General features: G+C 46.1%; 1 protein-coding gene across 1 annotated transcript; it reads right to left on the reverse strand.

Moving 5' to 3' along the window:
• Positions 1 to 1,008: 1,008 nt before the first annotated feature.
• On the reverse strand, positions 1,009 to 20,883 carry PEF1 (penta-EF-hand domain containing 1). Its single transcript, XM_006894992.1, has 5 exons — positions 20,860 to 20,883; positions 8,580 to 8,883; positions 3,385 to 3,540; positions 2,786 to 2,929; positions 1,009 to 1,238 (listed from the first exon to the last, which is right to left on the reverse strand). The coding sequence occupies exons 1-5, from the start codon at positions 20,881 to 20,883 to the stop codon at positions 1,009 to 1,011; spliced, it is 858 nt and encodes a 285-aa protein (XP_006895054.1).
• Between the last annotated feature and the right edge of the window lie 1,672 nt (positions 20,884 to 22,555).

Raw genomic sequence — 22,555 nt, forward strand, 5'->3', positions numbered from 1 at the left:
CTTGTGGAGCTGACCTGGACCCTGGACTGGACCAGACCTGGGAGGGACTCTGGCCAGCCTGCTACTCTACACTTAGCTTCACGCTGGCAAATGAGAGCAGATCCATTTACGCTATGCCTCCCTCCTAGTGCCTTTTCTCTGCAAGCTTAGTATGTAACATGTGCTTAAACATTCATTGAATGGGGTGGGGGTAGGGGAGAAATGAGTGAATGAGCATATGATCCTGTAGTTAGGAAGGCATGATGGAAACCGTGGAACTCCAGAGTTATCATTCTTTTATTGAAGCTTAATAGTTTCACCAGACTTTTGGCCCCAAATGAAAAAAAAAAACAAAACAAAAAATCACAAAACAAAATGGCAAATAAAAATGAAAACATTGGCCGTGGGAAGTGGCAACTGTCCCTCGAGGACTGAAGCCAAGCAGAGCATGGCAGGCAAGTGAGAACGCAGCTAGGGAGAGCAGAAGCCTGGCCAAAGGTACCAGACTGTCCACATCATCCAAGGTGGGCCAGCCTCCAGGCGGCTCCCATTAACACACTGGCCCAGTGGGCATGGGTGGTGGTCAAATCAAACACCCTGGTCCTGTGGACAAATCCCTCCATGCTTGATCAGATTCCACCTTACAGAAACTGAGCTCTGACAGAACAGCACAGGTGAGGAAACACAGGTGCTAAGAGTGTGCTGAGCACTTCCCACTGGTGTCAGGGCTGAGAAGGAAAAGCTAGAGGCCCCGTCCAGCCGGCAGGACCTAAATCCACTGCAATGACTGTTATCTCCCATTCCTGATGAAAGCTGTGCCCTTTAATTGCTCAGGGACATTCAACACCTAGTGTTTTCGTCATGTCTGCCACTATTTGGTGGCCATGACACAGAACTCCCAACCATCTCTGGGAACAGTGCAACATCAGAAAAAGGGAGAATGTTTAGGGAAAAGGCCTACACGCTCCTCCCTCTCTAAGGAGCCAGGAAGGGTCCCCCCAGGGCACTCCACTCTACAGAGGAGTAGAGTCAGAGCATCCGAGAGGCTGTCATGGTGACGAAGTCCTCGAAGCTGAGCCGGATATTGCCCTGCACAGCTGTGTCCTTCTCCCTGAAGGCCTCAGTCAGCACCTGCAGCTGGGTGCACACCTGGATGAAACGGTCCAACTGCATGGAGGGATTGGCAGAGCGCGGGCAGTAACGGGAGACCAAGAGCTGGGTAAACTGGGGGCTCAGGTTGTAACCCATTTGAGACAGAGCTGTTGAGAAGGAGAACAGAGAGCAGAGACATAAACACCTGTCATGACCTAGCCCCCCACCCTCAGAGCACAGGGGATTTTGAGGAAATCAGCACAGATGCAGAAAGAGGACAGGGATCCCAAGGGTCTGTCTGAGATGTCAGGAGTACATCAAGAGCTCTCTCTGGATGTCCCCCACTACCTGGAGCTCTCATCCTCCTTTCTCCAAATTTCCACTCAAGCAGGGGCTCCTAGGTTCTTAGAGTTGACGCTGGACTTTCCTGCTCAATGACACATCTGCATTATAGAGGAACTCTGAGCCCCTCATCACCTCACGGAGGGCAGACAATAGAGGCAGTGTTGTAAAGCTACATGGGTCAGCTCTCAGTCAGTCCCAGGACAAGTCATGCAGCCTGGCCACCCCTCTGCTTGATCACCTCTAAATCAAAGATTATACTTATACGGAAGGTTCTGGTCAGGATTAAATGAAGTGACCATGTAAAGTACTTGGCACAAGGTCTGGCACATAATAAGCACTAAGTAACTGTTACTTGTTGAGAATAATAAAATTATTATCGTCCCCCAGCTGGGGCTGCAGGTCCAAGGCAACAGCCCCTGCTGCTCTCCCGGTCCCTCCTGGGATTCAGCTCCTTCCTCTCTGCCTAACTTACAAGCCCAGGTGACATGTCACTCCCCCATTTGCTTTGTGGGTTTTCATACAAGCCACCTACACTAAGCCTCATCTTAGTTGATAGTAAGTTGACAGTAAGAAATCCTTCACTAAAGGATGTGTAGTAACAAGCAGTACTTAACAGACAGGAGGAACCTGACAAATGCTTATCATGGAGTTTTGTTCTCGTTGTTGTCTCTCCATTCTGCCAGGAGGCAGGTCTGGTGAGCTCAACCTTGGCCCCCGCTGCCTGAGTCTGACTGAATGCACAGGCAGGACTAGGTGCTAGGCCCTCCAGAAGCCCAGGCTCGCTCCTAGGGGGCCAAGGCTCTCTGTCAGGTTCATTCACCCAGCAGACTGGCTTGAGCCTACACTGCAGAATCCAGTCCTAAAGACAAAATCTAAACCAAAACTTCACCTCTTCTCATCTTAACCAACTGTAATTTGGAAATTTGGAGAAAGTGGTCAAGGTCTCAGATTGTAAAAGAATCTGCCTTGCGGCAGAGCTGGTAGAAGAAACTCATCTATCTGGGCCCCAGTGCAAAGTTATTTCCAGTCTATGTGCCAGAAATTGGAGAGGAAAGTGTCACAAGTCATGTACAATGGTCTCAAAGTGCGTGAGATGCCAAGTCACTATACCTAAGACTGCTGCTGGCTGATCTCCACTAGAGTGCCCAGCCATGACTCTGAACCCAGGTGTTTGCTTGTCCTGGATCTTGGCTCACTCCCTCGTCAAGGTCACAGAAGGGGCTGGGGAAGGGACCTGAACTGAGGGGAAGGTTTTGTTGTATGCCCTGGACATCTGGGAGTAGAAGCTCAAGAAAATTCCCATGCTTTGTCTCAGGGAGAAGAAAGTGGAGTTCTTCCCTGTCCCCTGCACCCCTGCCACAGCCCTCACCTTGCTGCAGCTCTGTGTAGCTGATGGAGCCTGAGTGGTCGCGATCATACTGCTGGAAGAGGTTCTTCCACTGCTGGATGAATTTCCACAGGGCCGAGAAACCATAGACATCGATGCGGCCTGACTTGGTCTTGTCAAACATGTCTGAAGGAGAAGTTGGAGGAGGGGAAGACAGCATCAGAAATGAAGGCCTAGGTTCTCAGTCGCTACTCAGGCCCAGATCTCTGGTATCCAAGATATGCCTTCACCAAGTACTGTACCACTCTACAGCCCCATCCTATCAAGAGTGGCATCCAGAATATTCTTTGTGTGCTGAATTAAGCACCACCTGATCAATGCTACCTTTTCCCTGCTAGCTCTCCTACTGATGCGAGAAATCTCATTTTGTAAAATAGGAAACTAAGTCTGTGACAGAGAAGGGGTCTAGCACTTGAGAAAATTTCAAGGACAGAGCCCTGAGTCTAGCCTCTTGAACACAGCTTCTCCAGTGAAAACTATCCCTAGCCAAAGGCAACTCTTCCTATCCAAACAGCTACCTGTCCACCTCCTATCAGATGGGGGCTCTGCCCAGCTCAAGCCATGGGAGGGAAGGGACTCACTTATCATCATGAGGCACGTCTCATCATTGAATGAGGACCAATTGGAGTTGACCAGAGCCTGCTTCAGCTCCTTGATGGAGATGTAGCCACTGTGATCGGAGTCCACCGACTGGAACCAGGAGTAGGCCTCAGGATCCACATTGGGAGGGGCGCCACCTGCAGAAAGAGGTGCAAACAGGGAAGACAAACTTGGGTCTAAGGGCTAATGGAGACATCTTAGAACTGCTGAGAACAGGCCTCAGTGCTTCCCTGGCTGCAGGTCTTCTCACCAAAAGCCGCAAAAAATCTACCTGTGCCCTCAAACCTACATCCTTCCCCGATGGGAAAGAGCCTTTGGTGTAGATTTTTAAATATATGCAGTTGATTTCACCAGGTTTCTCCTACAGTAGTCCAGCCACTTCTCAATTTTACTTTAATTTCCTAAGGAACAGGAGGAGTCTGGTTGACTCAAATTAGTAGCCAAAAGGGTGGAGGTTTGAATCCACCCAAAGGTGCCTTATAAGAAAGGCCTAGCAATCTGCCTTTGAAAAAAAACAGCTTGAAAACTCTATGAGCACAGGTCTACTCTACAGGTGAGGCTGCAGTGAAATGGAATTGACCTGATGGTAATGAACAAACAACAGCATCTTTTCTTTCTATGCTCTGCTCTAAATTCTGTTGTTGGCTCCAGGTCCTGGGAATCTGGAAATAAGTTAGGTTGAGATCCTACCCACAACTTGTCCTTTTCCAGAAATGGAAGAATTCTCTGAACAGGGTGATTTTAGCTTCTCCACCAACTGGGGGCCCAAACATTTTTGCTGAACAGTAATACACACAGGCCAGGGACTAACAGTTTAAGGGCCACAGCCATCAGGAGCTCTCTAGAGGCAGAATCATGTCTGATCCATTCCTCACTTCCTTGTATGTAATACAGGGTCTTGGTGGCATAGTGATTGAAGAACTCTGCTACTAACTACAAAGTGGATGATTCAAACCCACTATTGAAACCATGGGAGAGAGATGAAGCCATTTGCCTCCGTAAAGATTTACAGCTTTAGAAATCCTATGGGCAATTCTATTCTATCGTGCAGACACAGAGTCAGAATCAATTTATAGCAGTGGGTTTTGGGTGACACAGAGCCTGGCACAGTGGATCTTTGATACCTTCTATTAGGAAGAGTCAGAGTGTAGGAGGTCCCCAATCTCCACCTTTCTCCCTTCCCTATCAGCTCCAATGCACATCCCCACACCCAAACCCCTCGAGACATCCTTGACACCTCCATCACCCCATATATCTACACTGCTGCTCAGTTCTGCCAGTTCCATACACAGGAAATTCCTCCTCCTTGTACCCACCACACCTGTCCAGGGGCAAACACCTCTCACTTGGACTATTTTAACAAACAGAAATACTCACCAAACTATCACTGTCACTAACCTCCACTGTCCTTCACTTGCTATAAGAATAATCTTGGGGGAAAACTGCTGAATTTAGAAAAGGCCATGGCACCAGAGATATCATTGCTGATGTCATAGGATCTTGGCTGAAAGCAGAGAGTACCAGAAGGATGTTTATTTGTGCTTTATTGACTATGCAAATGCATCTGACTGCGTAGATCGTAACAAATTATAGCTAACACTGAAAAGAATGGGAATCCCAGAATACATAATCGTGCTCATGTGAAATCTATACTTAGATCAAGAAGCTAACATCTGAACACAGCAAGGGAACATGCATGGTCTTAGATCAAGAAAAGTGTGCATCAGGGCTGTATCCGTTCTCCATTGCAATTTTAATCTGTATGCTGAACAAATAATTTGAGAAGGTGTATTTTATCAAGAAAAATGTAGCATCAGGAGTGGAGGAAGACTCATCAATAATTTGCATTATGTAGATTACACAACCTTTCTTACTGAAAGTGAGGACTTGAACAGTCAACAAACGAGAAAACAAAAATCCTCTCACTGAGTCAAAACCAAGAAAACAAAAATCCTTATAGTCGGTCAACAAGCAACATCATGATCGATGAAAAGACTGAAATTGTTGATGATTTCACCTTCCTTGGATTCACAGTCAACACCATTGGTACCAAAAGTCGCGAAATCAAGACATGTTGCACTGGTGAAATCTACTGTCAAAGACCTCTCCAAAGTTCTAAGGAGCAACGATGTCAGTTTAAAGACTGAAGTGCACCTGATCTAATCTATGGTCTTTTCAAGTACTTGCTGTCATCGGAAAATCAGACAATGAATAAGGATAATAGAAAAAAACTCGATGGCATTGAGTTGTGGTATTAGAGAAAAGTACGGAATATCCCATGGACTACCAAAAATACAAATAAAAATGTCTTGGAGAAAGTGCAACCAGACTGCTCCATAGAGGCAAGGACGGTGAAACCTCATCTTACATACTTCAGGCATGTTGTTAGAAGAGGCTGGTAGGAAAGGTAGAAAGGGTCAGTGAAAGAGAGGAAGACCTTCAATGAGATAGATCAACATAGTGAATGTTAAAATGGGCTCAAGTAGATCAGAGATGATGAGATGACACAGGACAGGGCAGGGAACAGATGTGCTGTTCACAGGGTCACTATGGGTCTTAGTTGATAGAACGACACCTAACAACAACAAATTCTTAACAAAGGTCAGACTCATTTCCACAGAGGTCTGAAAAGATGAATATGAAAGGATAATAAGGAATCCAGATGGAGTGAAGAAAAGCCAGGAGCAAAGGAAATGCGTGTGTTCAGAGCTCTCTAAGGAGTCTTGAGTTGATTCAGGGAAAGGAAAGATGGCAGGTGTGAGGAGGCTAACACACCCTTTGGGATGCCTTGGGATCTCCCCTGTGGACAGGTGGATCTTTAATGGCCTTTAAATGGGAAGGGGTATGGCAAGCCAGTCCATCAGAGCAGTGGTTCCCGAGCTTTATCCTGAATTCAGCAGGTGAGAGAGATGCTCTGATGCAGGCAGTAGATAAGTTGCCCTTTAAGGAGCATAGCCACACACTGGAGTTGAGGCAGTGGCACCCAGGTAGGAGCACACTGCTGCGGAGGTGAGCAGCCACAAAGATTACTTCTGCCTTCGGGCCCTGAAGTGACAAGCCTCACAGTCAGGGGTCCCATTTGCTGCGATGACCCCATGTGGGCTCAGAGACAAGATTTTTAAAGGATGAAGAAATCTACCACCAAGCTGCTGAGCTGAAAGCAAACAGCCAGAAGCTCTGGGCTCTGAAAGATAAATGTCACTGTCTCACAGTGTTCAGAACCCCTAAGGTTTAAGCATCTCCCTCAGGGCCACCTGTCTGGGTATGTATGCAGTGCCAGCCCCCGGAGGCCCTGCAGGCACACAGTAGTGTTTCCAAGTTGTCCTGCTGGTAGCCTGACTTTGGAGAACAGCCATTCTGTGAGGGGACTGAGTTTGAGGGGAAGCAAGGGTTTGGGAACCCACCTTCTCTGCCTCTCCATCTGAAACCACTCAGAAGTCTTTACAGAGGCTAAAGACCCTGCCCTGAATTCTACTTCTACTGTACCTCGAACGTCCTGTCCAGAACCTCATCTCTATTACCTCTGTTCTTTATCGTTCCCCTGTCCTAATGCTCCTACCTGTCTCAGCATCTTTTGGTAATAAGACCCTTACCCTAACCATTGTCACATCAAATGCCAAATGCCTATTAATGAACCTTCTTTGGTAAGAATGATCCAGAATGAGCACTCGTGAGGAACATTTTTAAAATACAGCTGATGAATGTCTTCAGCGTGTGTCAGACACGTGTCCAGTGCTACCTGTATCTTCCCATCAAATTCCTACAATAACCTTGATATAGTGGCATTGCTTCCATTTTACAGATATGAACAGAGTTTATAAAAAGCCTCACTGTTGCAGAGTTGGAAACAATTCATAGCTGACCCATCCTTGGTTTTCCAAGGCAGAGATCACACAGGAGGAGACTGTTCATCTTTTTTCTATGGAGCCCTTTATGAATTAAAATTGCATGAGTGGCATGGCCTTTGAGTTAGCAACATAACAACTTAGGGACTCCACCACTAGACGTAATAATCTGGATATATCAGTTGTTGTTGTTGTTGCTGTTGTTATGTGCCGTTGAGCCATTTTCAACTCATAGCGACCCTATATACAACAGCCCTAAACTCTGCTCTGTCCTATGCCAATCACACTGTCTCTGATACTCCCATCCCAATTATCCCAGTCACTGAATCAAAACACCTCAAAGAGGGTCTTCCCCTCCTGTGCTGTCCCTCCACCCTACCAAGCATGATGTCCCTCTCCAAGGACCGGTCCCTCCTTACAACATGTCCAAAGTATGTTAGACAAAGCCCCAGAATCCTTGCCTCCAAGGAGCAGCCCGGTTTAACCCTCTCCAGGATGAATCTGTTTGTTTTCCTAGCAGTCCATGGTACACTCAATACTCTTCTACAGCACCACAGCTCAAAGGCATCAATTCTCCTTCTACCCTCTTTAGTCATTGTCCAACTCTCTGATGCATAACAAGTGATAGCAAAGACCATGGCCTGTATCAGATGCATCAGTAAGTGGCCTTATCATAAAGGCTCACTAGAGATATAAACAAGTAGACTGTCTCATCTTTGTATATAAAACCCAATCTCCCCAACCTAAGAAAGCATTTGTCTCTATGGTGAATCTACTATTGCCTCCAATTATTTGCTAACCTCATAGGAATATCATACATATATATCCTCTCCCAACAATGACTCGCAAATCCCCTCCTTCAGGGGAGCGGGTATACACTCCTACCCCAATGACAACAGGCTCAACTAGGGTCTGTGCTTTGGCCAAGAGAGTGTCAGTGGGCAAGACAGACAGCACTTCTTAAAGAGCAGAGGCCCTAAGAGGGGGACTGCTCCATCAGAATGTCATTAATCAGCTCACAGCTACAGATGTATAAACAAGAATAAATGTGAGTGAAAAATAAATGTTGTTGTAAGCCAAAAGATTTGCTGTTACCAAAATCCCTAGCAAAGCTGTTACTATAAACTCTGTTAGCAAAGTTAACCAACATAAACCCTATTAGCAAAGTTAACCAACAGGCATTTCATTCCACTGATTGTCAAGTTAAGGCTAGATACAAGCTGCTAAGATGTCAGAGGCCAGGTTGCCTCCACACCCCAGGATGGACAAGGGTAGACCCTGGATAACTCAGAACCAGGTCAAAGGAACCCACAGTCTGAGATTCCACTTACCTGGAGGAGGACCCTGCCCATAAGGCCCCGGATTCTGGGCACCATAGGAGTTTGGAGGTGGCTGACCATAGGGGCTTCCTGGGGCTGCACCGCCATAGGGTCCTCCTGGAATTCCAGAAGGGAGTCCTCCAGGGTGTCCATAAGGTCCTCCACCAGCTGGTGGTCCATAAGGGCCCCCAGGTGCAGGACCCCCAAAACCGCCACCTGGAGGTATCCCACTTCCATACTGGCCACCATGGGTGGGCGGAGGGTAGTAGCTGCCTGGAGGGGCTCCAGGTGCTTGTCCTGCAGTTCCTGGGCAACCCTGTGGGAAGAAAAGATCCTAGTCAGAACGGGGAGTCCAGACGTTGACCTCAGCACAGCTCTTCAGAGTCATAAGGCACTCCTGCTGCCACTCATTCCATTGATCCTACAGACAGAGCTGGACTTTTCATCCCACTGCTCTGATAGAAAATGTAAAGCTTTTAGAGAAAAGACACAGTGCCACTGATGGCTAGCAGAATCAGAAATAGAATCTTACCCACCTTACTCTCTATTCCACACACCAAAGAGCCCCACAGGAGCTAGGATTGTGCCAGGTTTGCCACATTTTCCCAAGCCTTGAGACTCCCAGTGCAGGATGAATGCTCAGTAAACACTTACTATGCTGTGAGAGAGTAGGCAAATGAGCTGAACAGAATGGCAAAGCCTCACCTGGAAGTACCCCAGCTTTAGCTGCAGAATCCACAGCACACACCACCCACGTTGTCGCCACCACAGAGTGCCCAGCCCTCATAAGTACTATTGATAGATCAATAGGCTGGACTCACCCAGAGATTGTCTTCCTTCCCTACTCTAGCTCTGGGGGCGAACATGCCCCCATCCTCACTCAGGGCTCTGTGAGGCAGGCAGGCAATCTAGTCCACAGGGAGTTACACTGCTAATCCAAAAGAGGCACCTCTGGCATTTCAAATCCATTAGTAACTCTGAGGGAGAAAGATCAGTAATTTCATCCCATACGATTTACTGCCTCCAAAAGCCCAATGGAGGGTCAGCTATGGGTGGACTCCAACTTAACAGCATTCAAGTTTGAAAGCGATACAGAAGAGTGATTAAGAGTTAAAATGACATTCAAGTTTAAGATTTGCCATTTACTAAATGGATTAAAGGGAACTGTGGTGGCCTAGTGGTAGGGAACTGTGCTACCAATCCAAAGGCACATGGTTTGAATCCACCAGCTGCTCTGCAGAAGAAATACAGGCAATCAACTCCTGTGTGATTTACTGCCTTTGAAAAGTCGCTGAATTAGTGCTGACTGGACAGCATATAACAACTGGATTAATGGTTTACCCTTGAGAAGTCTGTACTGAATTACATTGCTACTCAGAGAGGTTGATCTCTGATGTTTTGTACCTACCACAGGAGAAAAGACAGGCAGGCAGTCTCCTCTCATTACCATTTACAGCCTCAGAAACCTGACAGAGGGTTGTAATGAGTCACAACTGACTTGAAGGCAGAAAGCTTTTGAGGTTTGTAAGATAGGAATAATAACAGTCTTACCTCCAAGGCTGGGATGTGAGTGAAGTGAAACCAGTCAGGTTAAGCATTTTAATATAGGTCCTGCCACAGAGGTAGCAGGTAACACACATTGCCTTTTAATAAGAGCTCCTGCTACACAGAAAGAAACTCAGGTCCAGAAGTCCCGCAGACTGAATAAGGAGCTAGCATATGTGCCTCACAGCAGCCATGGGGCGCTCCCTCTGGCTCTCTCCTCCTGCCACCTGCCGCTCCCGCTTTCTAACAGCCAGTAAATGGCCTAGCAGAGCAGAACCCCAGACACCTGCAAACATGCTGGGCCCAAAGACACGCAATGGCTGGGCCCAGCTCAGGGCAGTACCATCTACATTCTAGATCAACCTGCAGGACACACCAATGGTCTAGCCCAGCTTTTCTTTTTTTTTTTAGTGTGTTTATAAACTTCTCTGTTAACCTCAAGGTGGAGGCCAAATTCATCCTTCATCAAGAGAGAGGCTGCTGGGAGGAAGGCAGGAAGCGGGGCTTCCACTTTGTCATGGGAGCCCTTCCTCCCTGAACTGCCTTCGTTAGTAGAGACTCCATCACAGACAATAAGGTCACAGAGAGATCTTGGTTCAAATTCTGCTCTCGCCAGCTGAGTGCCTGATGTTGGTCCTGAGGGCTTCATTTTTCTGAGGCTTTCCCCTCACAAATAAAATACAATAATCCTTTCCAAGCAACACATGCAGCAGATTTCTGCTACTTAAATTTGTTACTAAGGAATCACTTTGGTAAAACTGACAAAATTTTTTCTAGCCAAAGTAAGAGGTGGGAATGAGAGTAAAATCTGGAATGCTGGCCTTGGAGTACCCCCCCCTTTCCTAGGTTCTGAGGGGGCTTTGCAGAACCCTCATAGTGCTTCAAAAGATAATCTGAAAAATAAGAAGTCTTTATAACAATGACTAGCATAAAGTGAACAATCAGTAAAAGTCATTATAGTTATTACTGTACTAATGATCAGCAAAACCGTTGGCCAAGTAAACTCTGTAGGGTAAATTCTATAAAGGTGAAAGAAACATTAACCCAGCCCTGAAGGAGCTCACACTCAATAAGAAAAAGGAACAAATAAACTCTCCTTGTAGCAACAACAAACAGCACAATGCAATGGACATTTAAAATGGACAGAAATCATAGGCCAAGGTGGGTTACAAAGGAAAGAAAGGAAAATAAGAGAGTTTCTCCAGAAAGTGACATTTGAGCTGAAAGTAGAAGGGTTAACAAGATTCCCAGGGGCTTGGGAGGATCCTCTTAGAGAGGGATCCAGGAGGCCAGTCAGGTAATCTCTTCATTTTGCAGATAGAGAAACTAAGGTCCAGAAAAGAGGGCCTAGGTCACACTGTGCACTGGAGGCACTCCCAAACCCCATGTCATGCCCCCTACTGCCTCCTGCTACAGGGAGCTCTGTGGCACGCTGCTAATTCAGAGGTGGTGCCTCTCAGGCAGTTTGAATCCACCTGCAGCTACATGGAAATTTACAGCCTCTGAAAAACCTGATGGAGGGTCAGCTTTGAGTTAGCTCCAACCACAGCGCTCCTGCCTTAGGCAATAGGCGGAAAGGTGGGTGGAGACTGTAGAGTCTGACCTTCCTCCTACATTTTAGGGACCTGCTGGGTTCCCTAAACCCTTCCCTTCCTGGTTTGGATAAGAGTCCTCAAATACAGCATTTACAAGGCACTTTTCTCTCTCTCTTTCTCTCTCTCTCTCTCTCTCTCACACACACACACACACGTTATTTATCAAATCTTGCCAATAATCTCCATAGAAAAGAGAAAGATGTTAGTAGGCCCATTTTTTTAGATCAAGGAATCAAGGTGCACTGCTGTTAAATTACTTCAGTCAGGAAGCTTTTACAGTGTTAGGTGGTGTACTAAGTTTGGGTGTGCAACACTAAAGGGAGCCCTGCCCTTGAAGAGCCTGCAGGTAATTCTGATACAATCTAATTAGTACTACCAGAAAAATCTACTTATATTCTGTGAAGCAAGTACATACTGATTAATTTTTTCCCCATTTGTTGAGTGAATAAATGAATGATCAAAGGAACAAATGCAGTAGGTTAAAGGAAGGCTTCCTGGAAAGGCAGCAGTGAGACTGAAGGTGGACCTTGAGGCAGTCATTGCCCAAAAAGCAGGGGGATAGACACATTCCAGACAGATGGAGGAAAAAAGGCACAGCCCACAGAGTAGGCATGATGTGGGCAGTGAATGAGTTATAGGGCAGGGGCAAGAAGACACAGTGTGAGTCCAGAGAGGCAGGCCTCTCCACACTCAGCCAAGCACCTCTCCTGTGGCATGTCAGCTGAGGAGTCAGTGTCTTAGCACAGTGTCCATCCATCTCTGCTAACTGACAGTGATCCCTGAGTGGAAAACACTGGACTTCATTCATCACAGTACCCCAGGGCCCAGCCCAGAGCCTGGCACGTGTAAGCTGCTGTCAATTTTTGGACAAATGAACACCACTCTAAAGAGTTTGGGCTTTCTATTGGGAGAAACAGAGCACCCTAGAAGTGCTTCCAACACAGGAGGAAAGGGATCAAAGCCTTGTTTAAAGAATTAATCAGGGGCAGTGTGGCGGATGAGTTCATGGGGGAAGCAGGCATCCACGAGCTGGACAGGCAGGGCGTGGACCAGACAGCAGACACAGAGATAGAGAGAAGAATGGATTCTGAGGTTATTTCAGAGGTAGACTAGACATGACTTGGTGACTAATTAGATTGGGGAAGAGGTGGAGGGGGGAGTGAGGAAAAAGAAATGTACGGAATGACTCAGGTTTCTAGCCTGCACAAGAAGATAAAGGAGGTGGAGCCACTAACTAACGCCAGTCCAGGCTGGGGAGGAAGTCTGAGGAAACTGCAAGATGACTGTCAGGGTCACTGAGTTGTTAGGAAAAGATTGAACCGGAAATGAAAACCAGACTCCCAGAGAGTGTGAGGCCAGCGCAGGATCTGCAAGGTTTTAATCTGTTGTAGACCAGGTTGCTACAAGGCAGGGTTGATTCGAGAGCACCGAACAGCAACTCCATGTTACCAATCCTTTGGACAGTTTCCTCAAAAGTATTTAATGCTGAGGAAACACAAGATTTCAAGGGAAGGAGGAGACAAGAAGAGTTCAGTAATCACGGATTTTGAGGCACCACAGAAAAACTACCCCTAGGCACTTTTTTAGCAAGGAGGCATGGTAGTGCAACAGCTAAGTGCTCAGCTGTTAACCGAAAGGCCAGTGGTTCAAATCTACCCAGTGGGATGATGGGAAGAAAGACCTCATAATCTGTTCCCATAAAGATTACAACCTAGGAACTTAAAAAACCTACTATATCACATTGGGTTGCTATGAGTTGAAATCAACTCAATAGCACCTAACAACAAAAAGAGGTCTTTAACGGATTAGACATAAGCTACATTCAATTCATTGATTGGGAGTGGAATGGGGTAGGGTACCATTAACAATACTGAAGCTCTGCTAGGTGCTTCCAGTTTAGCTGATCCTCACTGATCCTCCAGCCAATGAAAGAAGCACTATTACCCCCATTTTACAGATGAGAAAGTTGCCCTTCAGAGTGTTGAATAATTTGTCAGAGACAACACAGCTAGAGTGGGAAAAGAGAGTCAAAGCAAGGTCTGTGTACTCAATCTTATTCTATTTCTATCCCAGCATCAGAGCCAGTTTGAGAGTCATGATATTAGAAGAGACCTTGAAGATCCTTCTGTCCATCCCCTCAGCTGATAATGGAATCTCTGCATATGCTCCAGTCAGCGGTGGGAAGCTCACCCTTCCCAAGTAGCCCATTCAGAAGTTTGCATTTTCTTTTGGCTCTGAAAGCCCATTCTTCTACCCTCAAGATTCGATGCAAAGCTCAGCAGTTATCAAAAATTGATCCACCCTGAGTCCTACTGTGGAAGGACTGAGGTTGCATTACCCCTTACCAAGTGCCTGCTAGAAGGAGCCCACGCTAATAGGTTAAACAATTTTCAGGGGGCAGAAGTGGTCGGAACATTCACCGGCAGAGTCTCCTAAAATATTTAACAGCCAGAAAACCTGCAACCAATAAACAATGAGCCAAGAACAGTCCCAAGATTTCAATTACACCTCTGTGCTGACACTCCAAAATCTCCCTCTCCAGCTTCCTCTCTCCTGAGCTGCATCCCCGCATATGCAGCAGCCTCCCTGACCTTTCACGCAAGCATATTACTTCCTCTTGGTTCCCGTCTCAGCAAGCGGTACCTCCTTCTATCCAGTCACCCAAAACTAAAGCCCTAGCGCCCCCCTAGGCACCTCCTTTTCTCTCCCCTCCTTCACCTCAATTAGTTTTTGCAATTCTACCTCCCAAATGCCTCTCAAATCCACCCACGTGTCTCCATCCTCACCGGGTCACTGTTCTCGCTAGCCTAGATTGCTTCAATAGCTTTCAAACTCGTCTCCCTGCCTCCAGTCTCTTCTCCCACTTCAAGCCCTTCACCATGCCTCATGGTACTGGCTCTAGTGCAAATGGGGCAAAGCCCTTGAGCAGCTCACTGGCTACTCTCACAGAGGAATCCACACTTCCCAGGAAGATCTCTGGGGACCTCTAACCCTTGTCTATTTACTGCTTTAGTCTCATTTCTTACCTTTTTCTCTATCTAACCTGTCGCCAAATGATCTCTTTAAAATTCCCTCACAGTACTGTGCTGTCTGACTTGCTTGCTGGCCTTTGAGTATGTTATTCCCTCTTCTGGGGGAGCTCAGGTTGTGTAGTCCACAAGGAGTTGTACTGCTAACCCCAAAGCCACACCTCTCTGACCACTTAAACTCACAAGTGGTTCAGAGGGAGAGAGATGGACAATCTATGCAATTTTTAGCCTCAGAAACCCACTAGAGGGTCAGCTATAAGTCAGTTCCAACTCAACAGCAATTTCCTCTTCTAAAATATATCACTCCTTTCTTCACCTAGCTAATTCCTGTGGGCAGTTCAATTCTGGACTTGAGTGGCACCTCCTCCAAGAAGCCTTCTTACATACTAGACTAATAATTAGGTTACCCCTCCAGTGTTTGCCTAGTACCTTACACTTACCCCATTTAATACTTATCACACTTATTCTACACGATACTGCTCCATCTAAAGTGTTTGCTAGATGCCTAACAGCATGGCAAGCCCTTCACCTTTGCAGTAATTGAAGGTAGGCACTCTTACGATCTTATTTTAATGAAGGAGAAACCAAGGTTCAGACTTTCACAAGAAACTTCTGCAAGACAATGGCAGAGCTGGGATTTAAAGGAAAATTTAGCTAGTCTCAGAAATCAAGCTTTTAAGTGGGGAATCTACCACACTGCGTCTCCTCCTCCACAGGCTCAGAGAAGCTAAAGTTTTATTGCTCCAATACCCAGTCCAGGACTGAGTGTCCCTGGGCTAAGGGCAATGGAAAGTTACCAGTTTCACCACTAACAGTAGGTTGGAATCCTCCAGAACTGTGTACTGTGTGTGTACGAGGGGCACAAGAAGAGTGGACAATGGCGCTGACTGAGCCTTCATGTGCTTTGTTATTGTTAGGTATCATCAAGTGGAGTACAACTCACAGTGACCCTACAAACAACAGATTGTGTGCTTTTAAAAAACCAACTCATTTCCCTTTGGGCTAAAAGCTGAATGGGCAGGCAGGAAAAAACATCTTCTTCTAATCCAGATGTCTTTTCTTCAATAATATACCCCAAGGGTAAGCCTGGTCACAATGGCATGAAGCAGCAAGAGTGGCCACCACATGCTGAACCCATGAACTAGCAATGGACTTAGCTCCTTATGTTGTTGCTGTTGTTGTTGTTAAGTGCCGTCGAGTCACAGGCGACTCATAGCGACCCTATGAAGGAGAGTCCTCAACACTTGGGTGTCTCTCATCCTCTCTCCAGGTTCATAGGGTTTCCAGGGGCAAGCTATTATGGAAGTGGATGCCACTTCTCCTTTCAAGCTTGTTTTAATTGGGGAGCTCCACCTCACTCTCTGTCCGCATTGGGTAAGCAACCATTAATGCATTTGACACATCAGTGTCACAGTATTCAGCCTCAAAGCAACCATAAGTTACCGCAGTACAGCAACATGTACACCAGGGCTATACAACCTAGAGAAATGTCTGAACAAAAACAATGAAAGACAGGCCCGAGGGCCGTGGATTAAAAGTCACCCACCTTTGCCTTGGTAGCATCGCTTTTTCTGTCTACTGAGCCAGCTGATCTCTCTCTCTATGTTGATGTTTTGGTTTTAAGTGCCATCGAGACCCAGGTGAATCATAGCAACCCTATGAAGGAGAGTCCTCAACACTTGTGTGTCTTTCCTCCTCTCTAGCTCCTTATAGCCTTTATTATTTCCTTTCAGTCTCACTTCAGTCAGGCAACTTTACTAGGGTGCACAAAAACTATTCAAACAGCTTATTAAAATGCAGATTCATGGGCCCTTCTTTGGCATAGAACAGATCTGAGATAGACCCTACATTTGTGTGTGTCCTTAACAAACTTCTATAGTATTCTGAAACAACACAGCCTTGCAATACAGTCACTTACTTTTACAAGGCCTTTCTAGCTATGGACTTATAACACTTACCAAGTGAATGGATGGGACTATATAAATAAGGTGCATACGGTGAATCAAGAGGTTTGGACAGCTTGCTAACAGTGCATATAAGGTGCTCTTATAACATGCACTGTACTCTTGTAGGAGTGGGTTTATGCAAAAAAGGTATATGGTACTCTAACAAGAGAAATGACCTGCTTTACCACTTTGTTAGGTTTAATAAAGAATCTAATCCTAGACATTTGCTGCAGAAGGTCAAGGACTGAAGCTCAACATCAAGAAAACAAGATTTTCACCACTTGGCCAGTTGGCAGCATCATGGTAGATTGAGATTGTTAAAAATTTCAACTTGCTTGGTTCCACACAATCAACACTCTTGGCACTAGCAGTCAGGAAATCAAAAGATGAAATGCACTGGGAGTATATGCTGTCAGGGATTTCTCCAGAGTGCTAAAGAGCCACAGTGTTAGTCTGGAAACTAAGGTGTCCCTGATCCAGGCCATGGTCTTCAACTTTGCAATTATTTGCTATGCATAAGAGAACTGGACGATGACTAAGGATGAGAGAAGAAGAATCAGTGCCTCTGAGCTACAGTACTGGAGAAGAGTATTGAACATACCATTGACTGCCAAGAGAACAAACAGGTCTGTCTCAGAGGCGGTGAAACTAAGTTGCTCCTTGGAAACAGGGATTTTGAAGTGCTATCTCAGATACTTTGGGCATGTTGCCTGGAGGGACTGGACCCTCGAGAAGGACATCATGCTTGGAAGTGTGGAGAGACAATGCAGGAAAGGATGACTTTGGATGAGATGGATTGACACAAGTGACTAGGGTAATGGGGCCAGGTGTTTAAGAGACAGTGGGCTCTCAGACCCAGAGGATGAGAGAGCAGAGTAACTCTGAGGTGGAAGTTAGGGCAGAGTGGGGTGCCTCCGGGCCGGAAAGCTGTGTCACAGTTGCCCAGGGATGGCAGAGGCCATGCCAACCCAAGACACTGAGGGGATAAGAGGCTGAAGGCCATCAAAAAACCTGGCTGTGAGCATGGCTGAGCAGCTGTTCTGATGGAGGAGCTGTATCCTAAGTCATGCCTGATCCTTAACTGTAAACCATTAAATTCTCTAATTGGGGAGCTCTGGTGGCCTAATGAGTAATGAATTGTGCTGGCAACCCAAAGACAGAAGGTTCAAATTTGACAGCTGTTCTGCAAGAGAAATATGAGCCATCTCTTCCCAGGCAATTTGCAGCCTCTGAAAACACAAGTCAGCTATGAATCAGCTCAGACTTCACGGCACCGAGTTTTGGGGATTTTTAACTTCGCTGATAAATGACATAATCATCATGAATATTATCTATGCATTTCAGGTGTCCACTGCAACAAATTATCAGAAAAGTAGAGTGCCTTGGGAGGGACGGCTGGTGTATGAATTTATAAGAAGGTGTCAGGGTAAAGGTGTGTTTGACCTCTACCTCACAGGAATAAGTTGTGGATAAATACTGATGATTCCCCTCCTACCTTGTGAAATTTCATGAAGAGGTCAGATAAATCTCTGCAATGCCTTTTTTATAATATGGCAATGGTTTCCCAAATTGGGTTCCACAGGAATTTTAATATCACAGAAATGGTAACTAGTATTAATTTTTTTTCTTTTAAAAAAAGGAGGAAGGTTAAATAAGTTTGAAGTATATTTAATATAATAAGTTTGAAAAATAAACCATATTTTATCCCTCTGGCAAATTTACAATGTATAGAGGAAAATCAAGAATTCTGAAATGTCTTAAGGTGGGTGAACAAACTTATTCAGACATATTTAAAGTCAAATTTCCCAAATGTATTTAAATACCAATTTTATTTTATTTTTTTCAAGTAACAGCTCATAAGACAGCAAATGGAACAGAACCTGGGAAACACTAATAAGTCAAACTCTCCCCTAGTCCCAGTCATGCTAACCTCTCTCCTCCCTACTGCTACGTACAGTGAAAGAAGGAGTTCTAGGCCCCAGTGAACCCACTCTCATTTGCTGTGTGCACTGGGAAGTCACTTAGCCTCTTTGGGGCATGTGCCGCCATTGCAGACTGAGGGTCAAATTTGCACTAGCATGCCTACAAGGCGGTCATGACTGAACAAAGAGGTACCAATTCTGGGTACAGGGATACACTCCCCTGAAGCATTCTTGCTACATGATTATACTCGTGTCATCATTACTCATCTGTCAATTTGTCATACTGTTGCATGTTGTTAGGATACTGGAAGCGATGTTGCCAGTATTTAAAATACAACCTGGGTCACTCATGGTGAACAGGTTTCAACAGAGCTTCTAGACTAAGCACAGGAGGAAGAAAGGCCTAGTGATCTACTTTTAGAAAATGCTGTTGTTTTTAGGTGCTGTCAGGTTGGCTACAACTCGCAGTAACTCTATGAAGAAAAGACGAGAAGAGAACCTTGCCCTTTCCTGGGCCATCTTCACAGTGCTGCAGTCACTGTGTCAATCTATCGTGGTAAGGCTTGCTTCTTTCACTGATCCTCTACCTTTCCCAGCATGACATTCTTTTCCAAGGAATGGCCTCACCTGACAACATGCCCAAAGTATGTGAGACCGAATTTCACCATCTTGCCTTTGTGGAGAACTCTAATCACCCACCTCAAAGACAGAATTAGGCAGTGAAAATCCTGAGGATCACAACAGAATATTGTCTGTCACTGGCGCTGGGAAGGAGTCTTGCCCGTGCAGTCCATAGAGAGTTGTACTGCTAACGCAAAGGCCATGCGTCTCTGGTGGTTTGAAGCCACCAGCGGCTCTGCAGGAGAAAGAGAGGCAGTCTCTTCCTATACAATTTCCAGTCTCAGAAACCCAATGGAGGAGCAGCTATGAGGTGGTTCTGACTTGAAGGCATGAAGTGAGTGATAGTGCTGGAAGATAACCCACACACACCCCCAGGCTAAAAGCACTACACAAATGACCTCATAATAGCCTCAAAACTACCAAACATTGTGAAGACACTGTAGGGCCCAGAAGCATTGTGTGATATTGTACATAGAGAGCTCTGGTAGCTTAAGGGTAAGGAGTTGCACTGCCAACTCCAAGACATACGGTTTGAGTCCAGCAGGTGCTCCAGCAGAGAATGAGGGCCAAGTAACAGCATCTGAAAACCCACTGGAGGGTCAACTTTGGGTGAGCTCCAACTAAACTGCACACATGGATCAAAGCCAACTCCAGGACAACCAGCAAAAGAGTCTGAAACTTTGTAATAGTTCATCTGTTCTTTTCTCAATTTCCTCTCCTGTCTTTTATTTCCTAAATTACCATTACTTGGGCAACTAGGGCCCCTCTTGAGGCTCCACTTTCTCTGAAAAATGAAGAACTGAGAGCCCTCTCAGTACTGGCCTTCCAGGAAGCTAGTAAAAATGAAACTAAATGGTAACACTGTATTCTATGTATCAAATGCTTACAAGCTTTATCTCATTAGTATTCATAACAGCTCTGGGAGGTAGACTCTATTGGGCTTATTTTACAGAGGAGGAAACTGAAAAGTTCCAATCTAATTAAGGAGTGGAGCCAAGGTTTGAGCCTACATCTGATCTGAAACTGCATTTAACCAAACAAATTTCTTGCCACAGAAATGACCTTTTTGGCTGGGTCGAGATGGGCTGGCAAGTGGGGAAGGGGTGTTGCTAGGCCACCCCAGGTTCTGAACTTAGTTTTGTCACTTTAACTGGCCAATGACTTGAGATACATTCTGTTCATTCTCTGGATTTTACGTTTTTTTATGTGCGAACTGGGGTTGCTGAACCAAGAAGGTAGTTAAAATAACTTGTCTGCTAAAACTACAGGTTCTCCTGAACCTTTTATGCGATACCAATATGAGAGTGACGGGACCAGGGCTCTAAATGTCCTGATGACCTCGCCTGGCACCAGTGCAGAAGCCTCTGAAATATGTAGGTTCCAGGCTTGGTCTAACCTGGAACTATGGGATCCAATGCACCCAAATCGTTGAGTGCTCGACGTCAGAGGGTGTGCGACGCGACCTCCCAGACGCTTGGCCTGCGTGACGTTGACAGGCGCGACTGACCCTTTCACCATCTCTTCCCTGCAAGACGGCTGAAGTGAAAATCAACATAGGAAGGGCACGGAGAAAAGAGGTGAGAAAGAAGAGCTGGGGGTTTCCGGTCAGGTCCCACGGGCCCTCACACACTCACCTGCCCGTACGGATAGCTGGACATGGCGACTCAACTGTCACTTGTCGGTGAGGGGCGGATCTTCCTGTTTTACGGCCCGCCCATTGCACGGAACTGGGGGCGGGCTCGCTTCTGACTGGATGTCCGTAACTGCCAATCGGGAGTGGGGACGGGGCCGTCTATCTGCGGATATGACGCATCAAGACGAGGGTCGGGATCTTCCAGAGAAGCCCCTCGAGCTCGCGGGTGTGTGGAGGTTTCCGGAGACTTTGTTTGTTGTACTGGAGCACTTGTTGTTCCCTTTCATAACGTAAAGTAGGCCCAATGGCTGGCCATGTCCTCGTGTTTAGTGAGAAGTCTGGGTGGGGTGTTGCTGCGGCTGCCATGTTATAACCTGGCAATGGGACGCATGATAGTAGCGTGGTTACCGTCGTCACTTTACGTTCCTGCAACGGGGAGGGCCCTGGCGGTTGCCATGACAACGGAGAACCTATGGCGGGCTCTTGTGCAAGATGGAGGCGGGTAGCAAAGCTTTCTAACGTCCAGACACCCAGAGCTAACTAGTAGCCTGGGATGGGGTACTAATTTGGAGAAAATGTCAAACCGTTTCACTAGTAGGAAAATGGTCTTTTCTATGTAGCTGAAAGTTGGATGATGAATGACAGAAAAATCAGCGCTTTTGAGCTGTGGTTTGGGAGAAGAGTATGACTATCCCACAGACTGCCAAAAGAACATGCTAATAGTGCAACCAGTGTGCTCCTTAGAGGCAAGGACGGTGAAACATAGTCTATCTCATTAGGTGTGTTGTTAGGAGGGGCCATCTTTAGAAAAAAGACATCGTTCTTGGAAAGGTGGAGGGTCAGTGAAAGAGAGGAATACTCTCAACAAGACAGATCAGCATGATGACTAACAATGGGCTCGAGAGCGTCAGATGATGAGGATGGCACAGGTTAGATCTGTTGTTCATGGGGGGGGGGGATGCTTCACTAACTATATGGGGAAATTGAGGACCAGAGAAGTAGTAATTTGCCCTGGGTTGAAGTGGTCAGTGGCAGAGTGTGGCTTAAAACCTATATTAATGTATGCCCAATTCTCAGAAAATAAGTCTTGACTGGATCTGGTGACACTGTGGTTAAAGCATTTGGTTGTTCACAAAAGAAAACAGGAGAGGGGCAGTTCAAACCCACCAGCCACTCCGACAGACAAAATGAAGCAGTACCTCTTGAAATTCAACCTCCTGGATTCGAGAACAGAATTAGCTTGTGCTTGGCCACTACTGGTGACCTCTCTGATAGGAATCATAATAGATTAAGTGAGAAATAAATGTAGGACCAACCCAAATCATTGCCACTGAGTTGGGACTAACTCATAGCTGACCCTCCATTGGGTTTCGCGTGGCAGGAGATTGCCCATCTTTCTCCCTCAGAGCTACTTGTGGCTTAAACTGCTAGAGTCTTTGGGTCAGGAGCAAAGCTCCCTGCGGATTATGCCACCAGATCTCCTAGAGCTAAACTAGTGATAAAAATGGCTAGGCTTACTGGTCTGATAGAAATTGGAGGGGTGTAGGGCACTTTGGGCTTTAGAGGTTTTGAAACAGAACTCAATCTCTGAAATACCTTTCAGCCAAACAACAGACAGGCTTATAAGGTGAACAACAACCGTAGAGAAGTACTCAGTCCTTGGAATAATTAATGATAAAAATGTCATCATTTGCTAA

Source organism: Elephantulus edwardii, unplaced genomic scaffold, assembly GCF_000299155.1.
Source record: "Elephantulus edwardii isolate Elephantulus edwardi_28Jun2011 unplaced genomic scaffold, EleEdw1.0 scaffold00152, whole genome shotgun sequence".
In the NCBI taxonomy this organism is placed as follows: Eukaryota; Metazoa; Chordata; class Mammalia; order Macroscelidea; family Macroscelididae; genus Elephantulus; species Elephantulus edwardii.

Bases quoted from the DNA above. Each gene is read 5' to 3' on its own strand.
- PEF1 (XM_006894992.1), bottom strand. From the start codon at position 20,883: ATGTCCAGCTATCCGTACGGGCAG. The intron at 3,541-8,579 runs GTAAGTGGAATC...CTCTTTCTGCAG, and splicing joins TGGGCAGGGTCCTCCTCCAG to GTGGCGCCCCTCCCAATGTG. The intron at 2,930-3,384 runs GTGAGTCCCTTC...CTTCTCCTTCAG, and splicing joins GACGTGCCTCATGATGATAA to ACATGTTTGACAAGACCAAG.